The sequence below is a fragment of the Pelodiscus sinensis genome, chromosome 16 (assembly GCF_049634645.1).
Source record: "Pelodiscus sinensis isolate JC-2024 chromosome 16, ASM4963464v1, whole genome shotgun sequence".
NCBI classification, from domain to species: Eukaryota; Metazoa; Chordata; order Testudines; family Trionychidae; genus Pelodiscus; species Pelodiscus sinensis.
In genome coordinates, this window is record NC_134726.1 from 5,502,689 (window position 1) to 5,522,053 (window position 19,365).

General features: G+C 49.3%; 1 protein-coding gene across 5 annotated transcripts in view; it reads right to left on the bottom strand.

Annotated features, from left to right (window-relative positions):
• WDR90 (WD repeat domain 90) overlaps positions 1-19,365 on the bottom strand; it is a 106,218-nt gene that overhangs the window by 72,902 nt on the left and 13,951 nt on the right. For all 5 annotated transcript variants that reach the window (XM_075899215.1, XM_025185396.2, XM_006124560.3 and 2 more), the window contains 9 exons: positions 16,638-16,718; positions 16,074-16,165; positions 10,708-10,768; positions 5,870-6,061; positions 4,845-4,976; positions 3,697-3,822; positions 2,918-3,051; positions 2,693-2,808; positions 2,315-2,509 (listed from right to left, as the gene is read on the bottom strand). In XM_075899215.1, the coding sequence (XP_075755330.1) occupies positions 2,315-2,509; positions 2,693-2,808; positions 2,918-3,051; positions 3,697-3,822; positions 4,845-4,976; positions 5,870-6,061; positions 10,708-10,768; positions 16,074-16,165; positions 16,638-16,718 (1,129 nt within the window). The remainder of the gene's footprint in view (positions 1-2,314; positions 2,510-2,692; positions 2,809-2,917; positions 3,052-3,696; positions 3,823-4,844; positions 4,977-5,869; positions 6,062-10,707; positions 10,769-16,073; positions 16,166-16,637; positions 16,719-19,365) is intronic.

Sequence of the window (19,365 nt, forward strand, 5' to 3'; positions counted from 1 at the left end):
AGCAAGGAACTGAGATGCCTTGGCCCAGCAGCTTCTTTTATATCAGCCTGCTGCGCCCTAATTGGCTGCAGCAGAGGCTGCCACTCTATTCTGCTTGGAGGACCTCTCTTCTGCTCCTGTCATTGGGCAGGGTGCGGAAAGGCCTCCAGCAGGGATGTCGGGGCCTAGTCCACCCCATCACACCACCCCACTCATCATGACAAAGGGAGCTGGAGCAATTTGGCAGCCTCTTGCCCTGCCCCACCGCCCTCTCCCAGCCCACAGCACTTGGCTTCACCATGGCAGCAGGAACTAGAGCTTCTGGCTCCAAGGGGGGAGGGTGTCTGTTTTCCCAGTGCCATGGTGAAGCTGAGCATAGCGAGCCGGGAGAGGGTGGCGGGGTGAAGCGGAGCAGGCTCCTGCCACCACAGTGAGTGTGGGGGGGTGACCCCGGCTGCTGCCTAGTACCAGGCCTCCCCCACTAATCCCTTAGTTTATGTTGCTCAGAGGAGGGCTCTTTGGGCAAAGGGATGGAGCAGACGCAGGAAGGGGCAGAGTGGGGAGGGCTTGGAGAAGAGATGGAGTAGAGCAGGACAAGGTGGAACAGGGGTGGGGCAGCATTTGCAGCGGGGAGTTGTGCTGGGCCCTACACCTGGGCTATGTCTACACTCGCGGCTTCTTGCGCAAGTATGGCCGTTCTTGCGCAGGAATCTGCAGAGTGTCCACACTGCCCGCCGGCTCTTGCACAAGGAAATGTACAGTACGGCGTGGTAAGAGAGGGCTTCTTGCGCAAGAGCGACGCTCTTTTTTAACAGGTGTAAGCCCTCTTGCACAGGAGCTCTTGTGCAAGAGGGCAGTGTGGACATCCGGCAGGGATTTCTTGCGCAAGAAAGCCCTATGGCTAAAATGGCCATCAGCGCTTTCTTGCACAAGAGAGCCTCCACACTGCCATGGGCACTCTTGTGCAAAAGCACAGCTCGCACATGGCAGTGTGGATATTTTCTTGCACAAGAGTTCTTGCACAACAACTCTTGCGCAAGATGTTCTTGCACAAGAAGCCACCAGTGTAGACATAGACCTGGGGTGCTGCAGGAGGCTACCTGAGGCCCTGTGTCCCTGTAGGAATGGCCCTGGTTGCAAAAGAGGGACATCTGTGGCTACTGCACACCACTCTGGGGGCCTTTTTAAAAACATAAGTCAGAAGACTAACCCTTTTGTAGCCTCTGGAATAGGATGAGGTTTGGGGTTGTGCTATTTTGTGAGATCACTCACCATTTTCCACACTTTGCAGCAGACTTTAAGGCTACGTCTACACTAGCATGATTTTCTGAAAATGCTTTTAACGGAAAACTTTTCCGTTAAAAGCATTTTCGGAAAAGTGCGTCTAGATTGGCAGGATGCTTTTCCGCAAAAGCACTTTCCGCAAAAGCAAAAGTGGCCAATTTAGACGTGGTTTTCCGCAAAAAAGCCCCGATCGCCATTTTCGTGATCAGGGCTTTTTTGCAGAAAACAGTACTGTGCTGTCTACACTGGCCCTTTTGCGCAAAAGTCTTTCGGAAAAAGACTTTTGCCTGAACGGGAGCAGCATAGTATTTCCGGAAAAGCACTGACAATCTTACATGAGATCGTCAGTGCTTTTCCGGAAATTCAAGCGGCCAGTGTAGACAGCTGGCAAGCTTTTCCGGAAAAGCTGCTGATTTTCTGGAAAAACTGGCCAGTCTAGACACAGCCTAACAGTCTAACTATTTCATTTTCCAATATCCTTTGTCTTGCTTGTAGCTGGGTGAAACTTTGTTATGGGATGGTGAGATGTGTGAACTCCCCCTTCAGTTAACACAACTGTAAGCATAACCTCCCCCTAAGACTTCTTTTGGGTTTGCTGAGTCCATGCTGAGTATGTGAGGAGGTGGGGGCAGAAGAGAGGCAGAAGAAAAGGAAATTGACAACAGATAAAAGACTAGGAAAGACAGCCCAAAGGAGCAGATGAAAGCACAGCATGACCCTGGAAAAAGCTATGTGAGAGATAGAGCTTTCAGGTCTGGTGTTGGCAAGCATGGAGGTGGTAAATTAAGAAACTGCTCCTTTTGTTTCTGGTTCCCACTGCATTCAGAAAAACAGGACTTTGTACATTCTTTGTAAATAAGATTACAATAATAGCTATACCAGACTCGATCAATTTCTGCTTCCAGCTGGGATATGCCAGCGCCTCAACTTCCTGGCTGCTCAGGTCAGAAGAGGCAATTCATGTGTTTCACTGGACATCATCCCTCCCCAGTAAATCAGAGTGCTCTTCTCACCCGTCTCTGACTGGTCGCTGGCTATACTATTAATTTACCAGGGATAGTGTCCTCCTGGGGGGAAGTGACTGGTCTTAGAACCGTGGCAGAGACAGAGCATGGCTTTTTTCCTCCTCCTTCAGCAGTGTCAGTCATATTTTTCTCCTTGGCCAGCCGTGCCTTCAGTAGTTTGTTAGCCTCATGGAAGGCCATCTCCATCCGAATATCATTTTCCTGTATTTCATAAAAAAAACCTGAGGGGAGACCAAAGAAGTAAACGATGAGGAGCTGCTGCAAGCTACTTCCCTCTGTTCTGCGGGAGTCCATACTCCTGTTTTCACCACCAAAGCTAACAATGGGGATCAGGACCACAATAAGGTGCAAACCAAAGGCCTACCAAGTTTATCAAAGCTACACATGTTCAGCTGATCTCATACCTAAGAGAGTCCAAGACAGGATGCTGGATGGCTCCAAGCAGGTGGCATCCTCAAAGAAGATTTCTGCCTCTTCATAGTGCTCCATCACGACAGCGATGATACCACACAGCAGCAAGCTGGAGATAGTGTCGAAGAGATTACTCCCAGAACCACACAACTGATTAAATCCATGACACGAAGCACACCCCTCTAACTGCCATCCCCCCAAGCCAGAACCAGCAGTACCTGTGCAGGTGACTTGGGTTTAGAGAAAGAGCTTCACGAAAACACTCCTGGGCTTTGATATTTTCCTCCATCAGGAGGCAGAATGCTCCATAGTCTAGCCAGTGCTGGACGATCTGGCGGTCACGAGTCAGCCTCTAGGTATGAGACACCTTTGCTTTAGTTAGGGTTCCTGTGGTTTTCTCTGATGCAGAGATTGGTTAGAATGAGGAGTTCCAGTTTTATAGTAATCCCCCTTTCTGTACCTCCAATCCCAACAGTTGGCTACCAATCACCAGCCTTTATTTGCTATGAGCGAGGGTTTCTCTTAAGCAGGGATCATAACCAGTATCAGCCTTCAGTCTAGCCGCCCCCTTCACCTGGCAGTAAAGAGCAGAGCATCCTCCCCCATTAGCCACTCTTCTTATTGCTTTTCCGGCTAGCTCACCTTCCCTCTTGTTAGAGGACACATTCTGCCGATTCTCATGCTCGCTGCCTCTTGTGACAGCCCATCAGATCCTCTCTTTCCCCCTCCCCATCAGGCTGGAAGCCCACAAAGACATGCATGGCCGAGGCTGGTTGTCAGCCTGAGATGAGCGTTTCCCTGAAAAACGTCTCACAATGGTCAGTGCTAAGCACACTGAGCTGCATCCGCCTTCCTTCACTTGGCAAAGCCAACAAGTGGATTTACAGTAAGAAACTTGAGATCTTCTTTGATTTGAGCCCCACTGCTGTCCCTGTAACACACTGTGTGCTGAACAATATGGCTGCAGGCAGGGGAGGGAAGGGAGAAGCCCTCTTACCTCCTGGTAATAGACAGATGCCAGAGCATAGTCCTCATTGACTTCGGCTTCATGGGCAAAGAGTCGAAGCTGCTCACAGCTTGTGAAGGTGGGCGAGGCAGTGACAGGGTGCTCCTGTGATACCATCTGTTACGAGACAAGAAAACAGGGGAAACCAAATGAAGTCAAATCAGCATGCAGCGGTTTGGCAAGGACGAACTAGATCACTGTGTGGCATCACTGTGCATCCCCAATGTGATAGAAAATGCAATATGTTATAGGCTGAGCGACAAATTCTTGATCATTTGGACTGCTGATGGTAAATAGACTCTCTCCTGCGTATCTGTCACTTGTACCTCACTATCCGGTACATACAATCATGATGGACCGTGCGCTACCTTCATCACATAAGCAAGGTGTCTTCCCCGTTATTTACATACCCCATTGTTGGTCTCCATCTTAAAAACTGAAGAGACACTTACAGACTTTCACATAGACTGAGAATATTGCAAGCTTCCTGCTGTAGTAATTTGTGTTATGTCACCTGTGTGGGTCTTTCAAGCTATGTCTGTGCTATACACGTTTTAGCAACAAAACTGTCAATTGCCCTGTTGCTAACAGTTGGCACATGTACAAACTGTTTGTCAGCACTTTTGCTGACAAAATACTTCTAGCCCCACAAGCGGCTTTTGCTTTGTCAGATGGAGAGAGCACCTGCTGACAAAGCAGCCTTTACACTTGCTGCGGCAAATACTTTGTTGTTCAGGGGGTAGGTTTTTTAAGTGCCTGTGAATGACAAAAGTTTTATCTTTCAGTTGCAAGTGTAGACTAAGCTCATACACTTGAAAGATCTATATCGTATAGATGAGTCTTCTAGTTGACTTTTCCTCGTCTACCCCATCATGCATCAGCCCAAAGACACCTCATACACATACATATTCCATGGCAATGGGACCACAGAAGTACCTACATTATAGATTAAAATGTTTCTGAAAATGTCTTGGGATCTGCATGTTGGGCTAAATGTTAGTAATAGCAAAATCAGGGCTTGATCCTGTTCCCACTGACTTCCAGGAAAGCCATGTCAGGCCTTAGGTCCATAGTGAATCAAATGCACTTACAGTCACACTATGACAATGTTCTTACTATGTGACTGGGTGTCTACCCACCTGGTTTAGAGCAACGTGCATCTGATCCACCAGGTACACATACAGCTCACTCAGGAAAGCTTGTAGCTGCTCCAGGTTGTTGAATGCTGTTGTCCTCAGGTATTTCTCTCTCACAATCTTCACCACTGCATGCTGCAGAGAACCCAAAACAATTACTTGACAAGAGGGTCTCACCCTTCAACCTACCACTTTCCTCTGTAGTCACGGCAGAGAGCCAAAAAAACACCAGCTTCCTGTAGCCTGAACCCATAACTCGTATTTAATGAAAGTAGTACAGTCCTGGTTAAGGGGATGGGCGGATGCAGCTGAATTCTACTTTTGGCCAAGCAGACTATGGTCCCTCTTGAACAGACCCGAGTCCAGTTGGCACAGTCCATGGTGGAGCATTGGACAAATACACATGGAGACTGAATTCTTACCCCAAGAAAGGGCAGTTCCTCCAATATCTAGGGTCAACTGGCAGAGTGGTACAAGCGTAGGCCACAAGTAACTAAACCAAACAAGTTAACTCTTTTTTCATCTTAGTAGGAAAACTCAGGTTCAGGACTGTACATGGAGGATTATTTCATGTGGAAAGCTGATAATCCATCCCTTCCTTTAGCTTTAAACTAAACTACACCTGCCTAAGCACATGCTCTTTACATTGCCTGCTTAGAACTGCACCCAGCTGACAGAAAAGATTCTCCTGACATGTAGCCAAAGGTTGGCCAAGTGCCTGCCCCGGTAGACAGAAACCTAAGAATGTATGCCCCTGCTGGAACAGGCACTATCCGCAAGAACTTAAAAAAATAACAAATAGTCTTGCAGCACCTTAGAGACTAACGAAACAGAGAGATGGTATCATGAGATTTCATGGGCACAACCTCACTTCTTCTGATGAAACTATCTGCAAGGGATTGCTCAGCTGCAGTAAGATGGCACCTGTCATTTTAAGTGCCAATTAAAGCACAAAAGCTCTCCGCTGAAGAGAAAGCATCAGGAAGGAACTGGCAAGGCAATCAAAGAGATACAAGTGGAGTGTTTGCCTTCAGCTGTTCCTTAAAAGCAAAGTATTTTCCGGAGCTGTTGAGCTCATAGTTCAGTTGACATTTCTGTTCCTCCAGGGTGTGGTGATCTATCACGCCACCGTCGGCCAGATGCTTCCCAAACAGCTCATGGTACTCATCCAAGATGGCTCCAGCAATACTAGTGATCTGATTGTGGAAATCTTCCACAGCCTAGAAACCAAAGAAGCCAGGGCTGAAACAGGAATTCAGACTTTAAAGGTAACTGCTAGTACAAAGCTTGAAATTGACTTTGTTATAAAACCCACCCCATCTGCTAAGTAAGTTTGACTCAGCCTCAATTATTCTGTCATATCCTTCCCATCAACAGCATAACTACTAAGGTGTCTGTGTATCAATAATTAGATGATGCTCCTGCTATATTTTTCCAGCCCAATTTAGTATTTCAGACTTCGCCAACTCTTCCATGGTAGTATAAGCATCACATAACATCTATATAACTAGCCAATTAGCCTGTCATAAGACGGGATTTTCAGGTCTCTCCTCCACTTCGGTCGTCTCTCCGTCTCTCTCTCTCCTCCTCTTCCTCCTGCCTCCCCCCCTCTCTCTCTCAGCTCTCCTCCGCCTCCTGCCTCTCTCTCTGTCTCTCTTTCTCTTCTCCTCCCCCTCCTGCCTCTCACTCGGGATCGCGGAGCCCAAATGGCCGTTTGGGTGCCGCACTCCCCATGCTGCATGTGGGGAGTGGAGCCCAAACGGTCGCTTGCGCCACTTGCTCCCACGTGGCGGTCTGGCTGAGCAGCGCAGAAGTCAGCTGAGCGCCACGGCGGGAGGCGAAAGGGGGTGGGGCCTGGAGCCGCTGTCATGCTGCACATCACCGCCCCACCCCCCTTCGCCTCCCACCGTGGCACTTGGCTGACTTCTGCGCTGCTCAGCCGGGCCGCTGTGGGGGAGCAAGTGGCCGTTTGGGCCCCGCACTCCCCATGCAGCACGGGCCTCCCAGAGGGAACAGCCAGCATTTCAGGCAACAGCGCCCCCCAGAGGGAACAGCCAGCATTTCAGCGTTACAGACTCTCAGACACTGAGATACTATATATATGATTTGTCAGGACCACTTTAAACTCACGGACTAACCCTCTGCAGCATAATCTGTAATCTCTACAAGTGGCAGAAGCTTCCAGCAACTGCTGTTACCAAAACATTCTGTGTACACCAGACACAATAGTACAAGTCAGTTCAAAAGCAGCACTTGGCATCTGTTATCTTACATCTTTCGCTTCTTAGTCATGCGTTCAAACTCAGTCCTAGCTAACAGCGATCAGAAGCCTTATTTTCTTAAAATGGCTTAGTGGCTTATGGGAAATGAGTCAGCGGTTTCAGTCCAGTTTCCAATGAACAAGTGGCAATCTCTCACACACACAAAACTACACAAAAATTGGACTTGTTGGCAATCTCAGGGTACGTCTACACTAGCTTGTTAGTTCGAGCTAGGTAGGGTAATGAGGGCAAGCGGAGTACTCCTCGTGGAATAACGGTAGTTCGAATTAGGATCTTTAATTTGAACTACCTACTCCGTGCTGCGTGTAGCCACGGGCACGGAGTTTGGACTAAGGGGGATTTAAAAATGGCGGCGCCCGGGAACATTCAAATGAAGCCCGGGATATTTAAATCCCGGGCTTCATTTGCAACTCCGCTTGCCCTCATTACCCTACCTTGCTCGAACTAATGAGCTAGTGTAGACGTGCCCTCAGAGAGGCCAAGGATTATATGGGTCAGTGAAATTAAGCTCGGCTCTTGCTGGGAGAAGTGGGACCCCTCAGGTCTAAGATAAGGAATGCTGATTTGTTAGAAAGATGAAACTGGCACTGCCCCTCCCAAGCTGTGACTGCTCTACGGATAGACAGCAGGACAGTATCTGGGACTGTCAATCTGAAGCATTTCATTCACTTAATGTAATGCTGTTTCCTCCCCCTCTGAGTCTAGCTAACACAGATTAGGAGAGGAGCTTGCTAAAGTTATGATACAAGTACCAGATACAAACTACATCCCTAAACACTTTCTGCAGTTTGTCCGTTAGAAATGAATGTGTTTCCTGCAAATCTTAGAGCAGTGGTCTCCAACCTTTTTACACCCAAGACTCATAGACTTTCAGGTCAGAAGGGACCATTATGATCATCTAGTCTGACCCCCTGCACAGTGCAGGCCACAGAATCTCACCCACCCCTCCTAGAATAATCCTCTCACCTATATCTCAGATATTGAAGCCTTCAAATACTTTGAAGACCCCAAGATGCAGAGAATCCTCCAGCTGTGATCTGTACCCCATGCTACAGACGATGGCGAAAAACCTCCAGAGCCTCTGCCAATCTACCCTGGAGGAAAATTCCTTCCCGACCCCAAATATGGCAATCAGCTAAACCCTGAGCATGTGGGCAAGACTCACCAGCCAGACACCCAGAAAGTTCTCTATAGTAACTCCTATCATCCCTCCATTGACCTATTTACCACTGATAATGAATGGTCAATTAGTTACCAAGATCATGTTATCTCATCAAACCATCCCTTTCATGAATCCATCTAGTTTAATCTTGAAGCCAGATAGATCTTTTGCCCCCACTACTTCCCTTGGAGGCCATTCCAGAACCTCACTCCTCTAATGGTTAGAAACCTTCGTCTAATCTCAATTCTTAACTTCCAAGATCACTTTTTAAATGACAGACCAAGCCAAGATCTACTGCCCCGCCCCTTCCTTGAAACCCCACCCCTTCCTTGAAGCCCCGCCCTCTCTATTCTCCTCCTCTCCATCACTTGCTATCCCCAATCCTTATACTGCTCCTTCCGTAGGAAGGGATTTTTCCAAGATTTGGCCTGTCTAGACTGGACAAATGTCAGAAAAACCCCTTCTTTTGGAAGCCCCCTTATTCCTCGTGGAAAGAAGAATATAGGGGTGACCGAAAGAGAACGTTTGCTCTTCCACTAAAAAAAGCAGAAGAACAAATGCAACCCTGGATGCAGAAGAGTTTTTCTGGGATATCTCCAGAATCCTGAAAAACTCCTGCAGTCTAGCCAGACCCTCGCTGGGTTGAGACAGGATGTGTAGTCTCTGGGTTGGGAATGAGGGATTTGGGTGTGGGAAGGGGTGAGAGGTGCAAGCTCTGGGAGGAAATCTGGATGCAGGAGGAGGTAGAGAAGGAGACACTGGCTTCGGTGAGGAGGCTCCAGGCTGGGCAGTGTTGGGGTCAGATGGAGGGTTGGGGTACTAAGCAAGCCACAGGCTTGTGGATGTGAGGGTGCAGGAATTTGGGTTGGGGCATGCGAGGGGCTCAGGGCAGGGGGTTCCAGTGTATGATAGGCTCAGATCTAGGGTCTGGGGAAAGGGGAATGCAGGAGTGGTTGTGGCCAGATGGGGGCTTGGCCCCAATTGGGGGTTTGTTGGCCAGGCTTCTATTTTAAATAAACTGTGTCAAACACAAAAAGTTTCTGCATTGTCTTTATTTATGAGAATGGCAGGGAACCTGCCTTGAGTCAGGGGTCACTGACCCATAGAAAAGTCAGTCAGGAGCAGGGGACACAGTACTGGGAAGGGGTGCTAGTGGGTTCTAGGGCAGGGAACAGGGTGCCAGTGGGGGCAGGGCAGAGGGGGCAGGGTGCCAGAAGGACAGGTTTCTGCAGCAGGGGCCAGGGTGCCAGTGGGGGCCAGGGTTCTGCAGAGGGGAGCAGGGGAACAGTTTTCTGTAGTGGGAGACAGGGTGCCGGTGGGGACTGGTTTTTGCAGGGGGGGGCAGGGTGCCAGGAGGGCAGGTTTCCTCAGAGGGGGGGCAGGTTTCTGCAGCGGGGGGGAGGCAGGAGAGAGAACAGGGGGGCAGGAGGGTGGGGGACAGGTTTGGGACAGGGGAGAGGGAACAAGGTTCGGGGGCAAGGAGTCCCCTACACCAGCCATGGAGGGAAGCCTCTGTCCTGCGCGCCCTCTGGGGCCAACCCGCGAAAGAAGGAAGCCCCGTTGCGTGCCTCTGCTGGGCCTGATCTCCCCTCCAACGACCAGGGAAGCCCACTCAGGTGACCTCTCAGGGGCAATCCCTCCCCCCCACCGCGCACCTGCCCCGGAGCTGAAACCCCCGCACGTGCCTGCCCCAGGCTAAAACACACACCACCCTCTGCGGCGCAGGGAAACCCCGCATGCGCCTGCCCCGGGGACAACTCACGCCTCCTGCACCGGTGCAGGGAAGTCACCGTGCTGCTCTTCCGGAGCCAGGGCCCCCTCCCGCAGTGCGCCTGATAAAGCAGCCAGCGCACTTCTGGAACTCTTGGAAGTAGCAGTAAGCTGCGGGACTTCCATCCACCCGTGGGAAGCTGGCACTACCTCCATTTTCACTGGAGGTAAGTACTGGGGCTTCTTGGGGGTGGGTGGAAAATGGAAGGGGGCCCAGTTGCCTCATGATCGACTGGTCAAGGCCTTGCGATCGACCAGTCGATCACGATCGACCTGTTGGTGACCACGGTCTTAGAGCATAGCTACACATACAGTGCTGCAGTACTGCCACGTTTGTGAAGGCTTTCTACACCAGCAGGAAAGAACTCTCGTTGCCATAATACAACCACCTTTGAGAGCAGCAGAAGCTCTGTTGGCAGGAGAAATTCTGTGCACATGAGTACTTATGTTGGTATAACTTGTGTCACTCGGGGTGCAGTTTATTCACACCTCCCCCCACAAGTTACATAAGTTATGTAGACACAGGCTGTAGTGTAGACATAGCCCCTAATTGCTCATTCTGCTGCTGACTTCTCAGTTGTGTTGATTTGAAAATGAGGATCTTGGATACTAGACACCTGTGAAGTGCAAAACAGTCACAGAGAAGGCCTACCTTCTTAGCTCCTGCACTCCGGCGTGGTAATTGAGGGCGTGGAGAAATCATCTCCTTAACTCTGTATGAGAGAGAGCAGAGGAAGCTATTCAATGTGCAGAAAGCAATTCTATCCGTTCTGGACTCAAGTGGTCTGTATTTCTAGGATTATGGGCCTGTCAAGGTTAGATTGGGAATAAGGAACAGAAACAATCTGATCATGGGAGAAATTATGAAGCCTCACAGGGAATGTCCATACAGCAGCTGGAAGGACAATTGCCAACTCAGCCACACCACATGCACTTGATCTATCATGCAACAAACGGTAGTGTGTCCACAGTGGCATGGGCGGTGGCTTGAGCTAGTTGTCCAGGTACAATCCTACCTGACCTCCTGAGCAAATACTTGGGCAGCTAGCCTGAGCTACTGCTGTGCCATCACAGCCACTCTGCTATTTTCAATGTCCCAGCTCAAGTGGAGCTGGAAGTCACCCTGCCAGCTGCAGTGTAGGCATAACAGAGACCCAGAACAACACAGTGCAGCCAAATCTCTACATTCGCTGTGGCTCCTTGGAGAACTACTTGTCTCACACTTCACTCAAGGCCTGGTTTTCATTTATGTCATAGCGTGTAAAGGATGCTCAGTATGAATGTGAATAATGTCCCTCGGCTCTTTTCACAAACCGGACTGACCTATACTATCTAGTCTAGTATGTAGTGCAGGTTGGACCTCCCTCATCCGGCACCCTTGGGACTTGACCTGTCCCGAGCAAGGGGATTTGCCAAACAAGGGGAGGTCCTTCCCAACATGGCCCGTGTTACCCCCAGCTAGGACTCCAGCCAAGCCCTGCTGCTGCCTGCCTAGTCATGGCTCCCCAGGCTGGAGCTCTGGGGCTGCCACGGATGCTGTGGCTTCTATGGCTGCTGGGGCTCTGTGGCTACCACCCAGCAGTAGGGACCAGAACTCCCTGCTGCGCCACCTTCCCTCCACACGCAGCTCCTGATGAGGTCATGCCCCTCCTCCCCCGCTCCTGCCCTGTGGCCCAACCTCCTTATAGCTGGTAAAGATGTACCTTATATCCTCCTTACACCTGGCAGGGATGTTCCTTATACATGGTAGGGATGTTAAATTTCGATTAATTAACTAATTGAATAGTCGATGGGATTTTCATTGACTATTCGATTAGTCGATAAGAAATACCGTGTTCTGCCTTTGAAATGTACAAGAGCCTAAGCGGGGGCTCTTGTACATTTCAAAGTTGGCACGCCGCGTGGAGCTCGGGGCCAGCGGAGAGCACCCCCGGCCCCAGGCTTCATGCGGCGCTTCTTCTTTGAAATGTACAAGAGCTCCCACTTGGGACTCCTGTACATTTCAAAGATTGAAAGGCCTGTGGAGCCCAGGGTCAGTGGGGGACTATGCTGGCCCAGGACTCCATGTGGCGTTCCAACTTTGAAATGTACAAGAGTCCCCACTGCGGACTCATTTCAAAGTTGGCTGCCGCTGCGCCCTTGCCCCCTCCCATGAAGCTGGAGGGAACTGTCTTTTAAACTGGCTCCCTCCAGCATCCCCTTCCATTTCTCCCCCCCCCCCCCACTGCTTCTTTGTGATACAAGCAGCAAGGGGGGGGGGGAAGCAACTAATCAACTAGTGTGTCGACTATCCAATAAGCTTTTGCTTATCAGATAGTCGATTAGTCGCTTACATCGCTACTCTGTGGTCCAGGCCAGACCATGGATTTTGCCGGACCATAGAGTCCTGGTTAAGGGAGGTACAAGCTGTATTTGTGCTGTGAGCCCATTGCTCTGTCCTTTTGCATTCCCGCAAGGTGCCTGTTAATCCCTAGCTCCAACCTCTGTACTTTGCTGTGGGTTGATCTCTGAAAATGCTCAATATCAGGACAAATATTCAAAGTACATCCTCTAGCTTACTCACCCTCCCACCTGCTGCCCTACTTAACCCCTGCCTGTGTCAGATCTTGTGTGTTTGGTATTAACTATCTCCTGGAATCCATAACGTCTTACAGGAATGAAAACTGTAACACATTCCCTACTTTGTTATGAGAAAACGTGGTGAAAATATTGTTCTGAGTGAACAAACCTGGAAGTTCAGACTATTAGAGAGCCTTTAATTCAGCCCTGAGATCCAGACTGTGAAATTAAGTATTTTAAACATGAGTCCAGAAAAGCTTCGGTACTGACATACACAAGAATAACGTGCAATTATAATTGAGCGCAGTTCTGGGTGTAATACCATCTGGGGCCAGGACAGATTCAGATTCCAAACCCAGAATCCAGATTCCCAGATCCCAAGGCCACTGTGCTCATCTAGTCTGACCAGAAGCCCTGCTGCTCAACGTTCGTCGTTGCACAACTGGCCGGGCGTACTGAGCCAGGTCCAGTCTTACTTTCCCCAGAATAAATCAGGACTAATTACATCAAATTCAGTGAAGTTGCCAGAAGTAGCACCGGTTTAAACAAAGTTACAATGAAGACGATTACAAAGGGGATAGAACTTCCTCTCATGCACCAGACATAGGCCATTGCTAGTTCATACCAGTTTATGTAGGCCAAGGGTGGGGAACCTTTTTTTTCAGTTGGGGGCCACTGACCGGCAGAAAAATCTGTCAGGGACCACACACAAGTGAGAAGCAAAAAAACCCCCACAATGCCCCAACCCCCACAATCTCACTGACCTGGCTCCCAGCAAACACAGGGCTTTCCCTGGCAGTGGAGGTGGACACAGATTTGGAGCTTTTCCCTGGCCGCTGGGCAAGGTGCACTCATGCTCCAGCTGCACCCGGGGAGTGGGGGCAAGGCAGGGGAGGGACGCTGAGGCTTGGAGAGTTGGAGTGTGAGTACTGGCTCACCCCACGGTGGGGAGAAGCCCCAAGCCTTGCCTCAAGCCGGATCCAAGTAAGTGGGGCCAGATCCAGCTCACGGGCTGTATGTTTCCCACCCGATGTAGACCAATGACCTGCCGAAATGGAGCAATTCCTGTGTTGTTCCGGGGCAGTGGGAAGTAGCGCTCCTCCAATGGAAATATTGTGTAGGCTCCACCCCCATGCAAACTTGTCTATGGGGCCAAAGGGAAGTGGGGAGGGCAGGGGGACATGGAGTGGTGAAGCAAGAGTGACAGTACCAAGAGTGAGGCCCAGAGGCCTGGAGACCGGGTAGGAACTGCTGGGGTCACCCTTCCCAGCCTGAAGTGGGCTGCCACCACCTCAGCCAGATCTCAGTAGCTCCCCTCAAAGCCTCTCCTATTCCTCTGGCCCTCTGTGCTGTTCTAGGTCTGTGGAGTCATTTGTGCATCAAGAGAGTTTGTGAGGCCCTTCTGCCCATGCTGGATTATAGCCAATTTCCCTCTTCTCGCTTTCCTGTTCAGGTCTCAGAGGGGAGCCATGTTAGTCTGTAACTTCAAAAACAACAAGTAATCCTGTTGCACTTAGGGCTCATCTGGACTACGTGGAACAGTCGAAAGAGGGTATGCAAATTCCATGGGACTGTTCCACATAGTCTAGATGAGACCTTAAGGTATGTCTACACTACAACGTTAATTCAAACTTAGTTCGAATTAGTTAATTCGAACTAAGCTAATTTGAACTAACAGATCCAGACTAAAAAACTAGTTCGAATTAACGTTTTGCTAATTCGAACTAGCACGTCCACATTAAGTGGACCCTGAACCGGGCTTAAGGACGGCCGGAAGCAGTGCCGGCAGGGCATCAGAGGAGGACTTAGAGCGTGGAGATGCTGTCTCAGGCTAGCCGAGGGCTGTGCTTAAAGGGTTCCAACACCCACCCCAGACAGACAGTTCTCAGGGGTGCCCCGCTTGCAAAGCAGTCCTGGCTTGGAGTGCCCGGACTACCCACACTGGGCACATCACACCACTCGGCCATCAGCCCGGCTGCACTTGCCGCAGGCTGCCATCTGGGGAGAGAGGGCAATTGGGGGGTTGCAGGAGAGCTTCCACCCCCAGAAGCCCGCAGAGCCAGCCCAGTCCTCCCCATCGGGGGCTTGTGCCCCATTCCTCCCTCACCTCCTTCCACTTACCCTTCCCTAGCCCCTCTTCTTGATGTACAAAATAAAGATAACGTGTCTTCCAAAATGGAATCGGTCTTTATTGAACAAAACTGGGGGAGACTGGGAAAAGGAGAGGCTGGGAGAGGGGAGGGCAACTAAAATGATCAGGGGTTGGGAACAGGTCCCATATGAAGAGAGGCTAAAGAGACTGGGACTTTTCAGCTTAGAAAAGAGGAGACGGAGGGGGGACAGGATAGAGGTCTCTAAAAGCAGGAGCTGGGTGGAGAGGGTGCATACAGAAAAGTTCTTCATTAGTTCCCATAAAGAAGGACTAGAGGACACCAAAGGAAAGGAATGGGTAGCAGGCTTCAAAGTAGTAACAGAAAGTTGTTCTTCACAAAGCAAAGAGTCAACTTGTGGAACTCCTTGCTGCAGGAGGCTGTGAAGGCTACAACTAGAACAGAGTTTAAAGAGAAGTGAGAAAGTCATGGAGGTTGGGTCCATGGAGTGGTATTAGCCAGAGGGTGGGAGTGGTGTCCCTGCCCAAGGTTTGTGGAAGGCTGGAGAGGGATGGCACGAGACAAATGGCTTGGTCACTGTCTTCGGTCCATCCCCTCCAGGGTCCCTAGGGTTGGCCGCTGTCGGCAGACAGGCTACTGGGCTAGATGGACCTTTGGTCTGACCCAGGACGGCCATTGTAAGCTCAGGGCTCAGGGTCGGGGGTCTCAGTGGACCCCCTTGATTCTCTTGCACACCTGCTCCTGGGTGGCCAGGCTGGCAGCTCTCCTGCCCTAGCCGGCCACTTTCCTGTGCCTAGTGCGGAGATTGTGGACGAGGTCCACGATGTCCGCAATAGCCCAGGCGGGTGCCCGCCTCTTGCGGTCCCGGGCAAGCTCCCGGGAGCCGCCAGCCTGGTCCCGGGAAGAGGGGGAGGGCTGGGGGGCATCGGGTGGGTGGCTCGATCCGTGCCAGGTGCAGGGTCTGCTGGCTGGGTGCTGGCAGGCTTGCACCTGGCACGGGCACCGTAGCCAGCCCGTGCCCCTTTAAGGGATCCGGGACCAGGAGGGGACCCCACAGGACTACTCGTTGTTTTCCCATTTAGTACATTATTCATTAAAAAGAACCAGGCTGAATGAAATGTGAATCTATCTTTGTGTCTTCCAACCCCACGCCAGTTCTCTCTTCGTAATGGGCCTGATCCAAACCCAATTCTTCCTGTTGATTTCAATGCACTTTGGATCAGGCCCATTACTATTTTTACAGCACAAGTATGCATGGCATTTAACAGATACATTACAAAACAATCCCTGACCTGAGGAGCTTAAATTAAAACCCTGACTCCAGTGTTACAGTCGCCCCTTTACGCACCTGCTAGCGAGCTCCTCTGGCAATCGTTTTGGTACCAAGGCCTTGGCCAGCTCTATTTCCATCACCAGGAATGTTCCTGCATCTACATATTGCTGTGAAGACAAATATTGCTCTCTTGTGTCACTGTTGTCATGACTGCAGCCTTAGTATAGAGTTTCAGATGTTTACTGGAATCATACTGTAGCAGCTTGTTTTCTAACCTGCCCTCAGGATTTTATATCACAGCAAAATCCAGTTAGAGGATTGAACTGGTTTGGAGATTCAGTCTCCTCCAAGATTTAGTGTGTGCAACCAGTGCATTTTTTTAGAAGGAAGTCAAAATGAAAACTACTGAAGAACCCTCCTAAATTCAGTCCCAGATATTTTGGGAAATACCCCACTTGAATCTGTGTGTACAGATGTCCCTGGAGAGATTTCACTATAGTAGCTGCAAAAGGTGAAAGCCCTCAGTCCTCACCTCTCCTAACCAAAGCCAGTTAAGTAAATGATGTTAGAATCTGGGCTATGGGAATTTACACACTGCCAGTCTACATGTTCTTTCCATCTGTTTAAAGCACAATTTACCTGTCCTTCCAGGTTCTGACATGGTGCTGCTTCAGTGTCTATAGTAATCTCTGACATCTGAGATTTTAGTGTAACAGACATCTAGGAAGAGAAAGAAGATGTATATTGTTCAGTATTCAACACTCTTCACAGTTCCCACAATTAATCCAGCCTCAGTGACACAAAGAGAGCACTAAGGAAGAAGCTTACTACCTGCTTACTGTGCTACAGGTATGAAAACCATGAATATTAAACAGCCAAGCCATTTGCAATGTTAGATTTGGTTCATGCATCTTGTATTAGGAAATTCCAAAGTGACGACTGATTTTTAATCATTCAAGAAAAAAAGAATACTCGCTGGCCTCCTGCCTTCCTTCTGTCCTAAAACATCCAGTGTTCCTGTCTAGGAAGGAGCATGGCGGAAAGGGATCTAGGGGTCATAGTGGACCACAAGTTGAATATGAGTCAACAGTGTGATGCTGTTGCAAAAAAAGCAAATATGATTCTAGGTTGTATCAACAGGTGTGTTGTAAGCAAAACTCGTGAAGTCATTCTGCCGCTCTACTCTGCACTAGTTAGGCCTCAGCTGGAGTACTGTGTCCAGTTCTGGGCGCCACATTTCAAGAAAGATGTGGAGAAATTGGAAAGGGTACAGAGAAGAGCGACAAGAATGATTAAAGGTCTAGAGAACATGACCTATGAAGCCAGGCTTCATGAACTGGGCTTGTTTAGTTTGGAAAAAAGAAGATTAAGGGGGGACATGATAGCGGTTTTCAAATATCTAAAAGGGTGTCACAAGGAGGAAGGCGAAAATTTGTTCCTCTTGGTTTCTGAGGACAGGACAAGGAGTAATGGGCTTAAAGTGCAGCAGGGGAGGTTTAGATTGGACATTAGGAAAAAATTCCTAACTGTCAGGGTGGTCAAATATTGGAATAAATTGCCAAGGGAGGTGGTGGAATCTCCCTCTCTGGAGATATTTAAGAACAGGTTAGATAGACATCTGTCAGGGATGGTGTAGGTGGAGCTTGGTCCTGCCTTGGGGGCGGGGGGCTGGACTCGATGACCTCTTGAGGTCCCTTCCAGTCCTATTATTCTATGATTCTATGATTCTGAGCTCCAGCACAAACCTGCTTTCTCTTACACAAACTGTGCCAATGTATGGAATATGTGGGGCCCTTTGTGATATTAATGGTACCGCTATTATAAAATACTGAGGAATCTGATCAGATGCCATCTAAGGTATCTGTGAAAATCTTAGAAATCATTTAAAAAGGGATCGAGAATAAGACAGAGAATATCTTATTACCCTTATCTAAAACCATGGTATGCCCACATCTTGAATACTGTGTACAGATGTGGTCACCTCATGACAAAAAAGATATCTTGGCATTGGAAAAGGTTCAGAAAAAGGCAACAAAAATGGTCAGGGTTTGGAACCGGTCCCATATGAAGAGAGATTAAAAAAACTAGGTATTTTCAGCTTAGAAAAGAGGGACTAAGGGGGGATATGATATACAATTATGACAGGTATGGAAAAAGTGAATAAGGAAAAGTTATTTATTTGTTCCCATAACATAAGAAGTAGGAGTCACCAAATAAAATTAATAGATAGCAGGTTTAAAACAAACAAAATAAAACAAAACAAAAGGAAGTTTTTCTTCACGCAGCGCACAGTCAACCTGTGGAACTCCTTGCCAAAGGATATTGAGAAGACCAGGACTTTAACAGGGTTCAACAAAGAACTAGATAAATTAATGGAGAATAGACCCATTATTGGCTATTAGCCAGGATAGATAGGAATGGCGTCCCTAGCCTTTGTTTGTAAAGGTTGGAAAATGGGTGACAGGAGAGGGATCTCTTCACACCCTCTGGGGCATCTGGCATTGGCCACTGTAGGAAGACAGGACACTGGGCTAGATGGACCTTTGGTCTGACCCAGTACAGCCATTCTTTTGTTATAATTTGCCAAGTATAATAATCTTGTTTATATGTTTGCATCACCTCTGCATGGTGAGTTATAGCTGTGTATGGCATATTTGTATTTCCAAATTTGTGCTGTGTTTCGGGGTGATAACCCCAGACAGACTGGCATCAGCACTGCCGAAGCTGTTCAACAGCCCATCCAGGGATTAGGGCAGGGGTGCTACTTTTCTAACACCCCCCCGCCGCCAAATAGCCATCCAGAAGACTGTGGCCCCAGGAACAGCCCCTGGTTGCCACATTTGAGAAAGTGACCTAGATGCTGATAGGAGCCAGAGAACTGGGCTGTGTGAGTTCTCCTTTTGTCTCTTGATACCCAGTGGGGGAGATCAGAAGCACAGTTTGTGACTGATTGAGAAGTTTAACTTCAGTGCTAGCTGCCAGTTTGGGGAGTATTTACTCTCCCCTTAGCAGCCTGCCCTGACTGTGGCATTTTCAGGGAGGGCTGCCTCAGGCATCACGGGTCACACAAGCATGGCCCAAAAGCTTTAGCACCATGTGTGAATTTCTCTCTAGCCCAGGGGTTCCCAAACTTTTTGATATTGGGGACCAGTAAATCCATTCACGAGCTTAAGCAAATGATGAATATGCAAATAAATTGTTTCTGGCCTCCCAAAGCCCCCAGTGCCAACTTTAGCCCACAGAAAAGTCAGTCGCGGCCATACAAAAAAAAAACCCCACACCAAATCCCTCAAACCTCACAAATGTGGCCACAACTGTCCTTGTGCGTGCTGGAACAGAGTTCTGGGGAAGGGTGCCAATGAGTGCT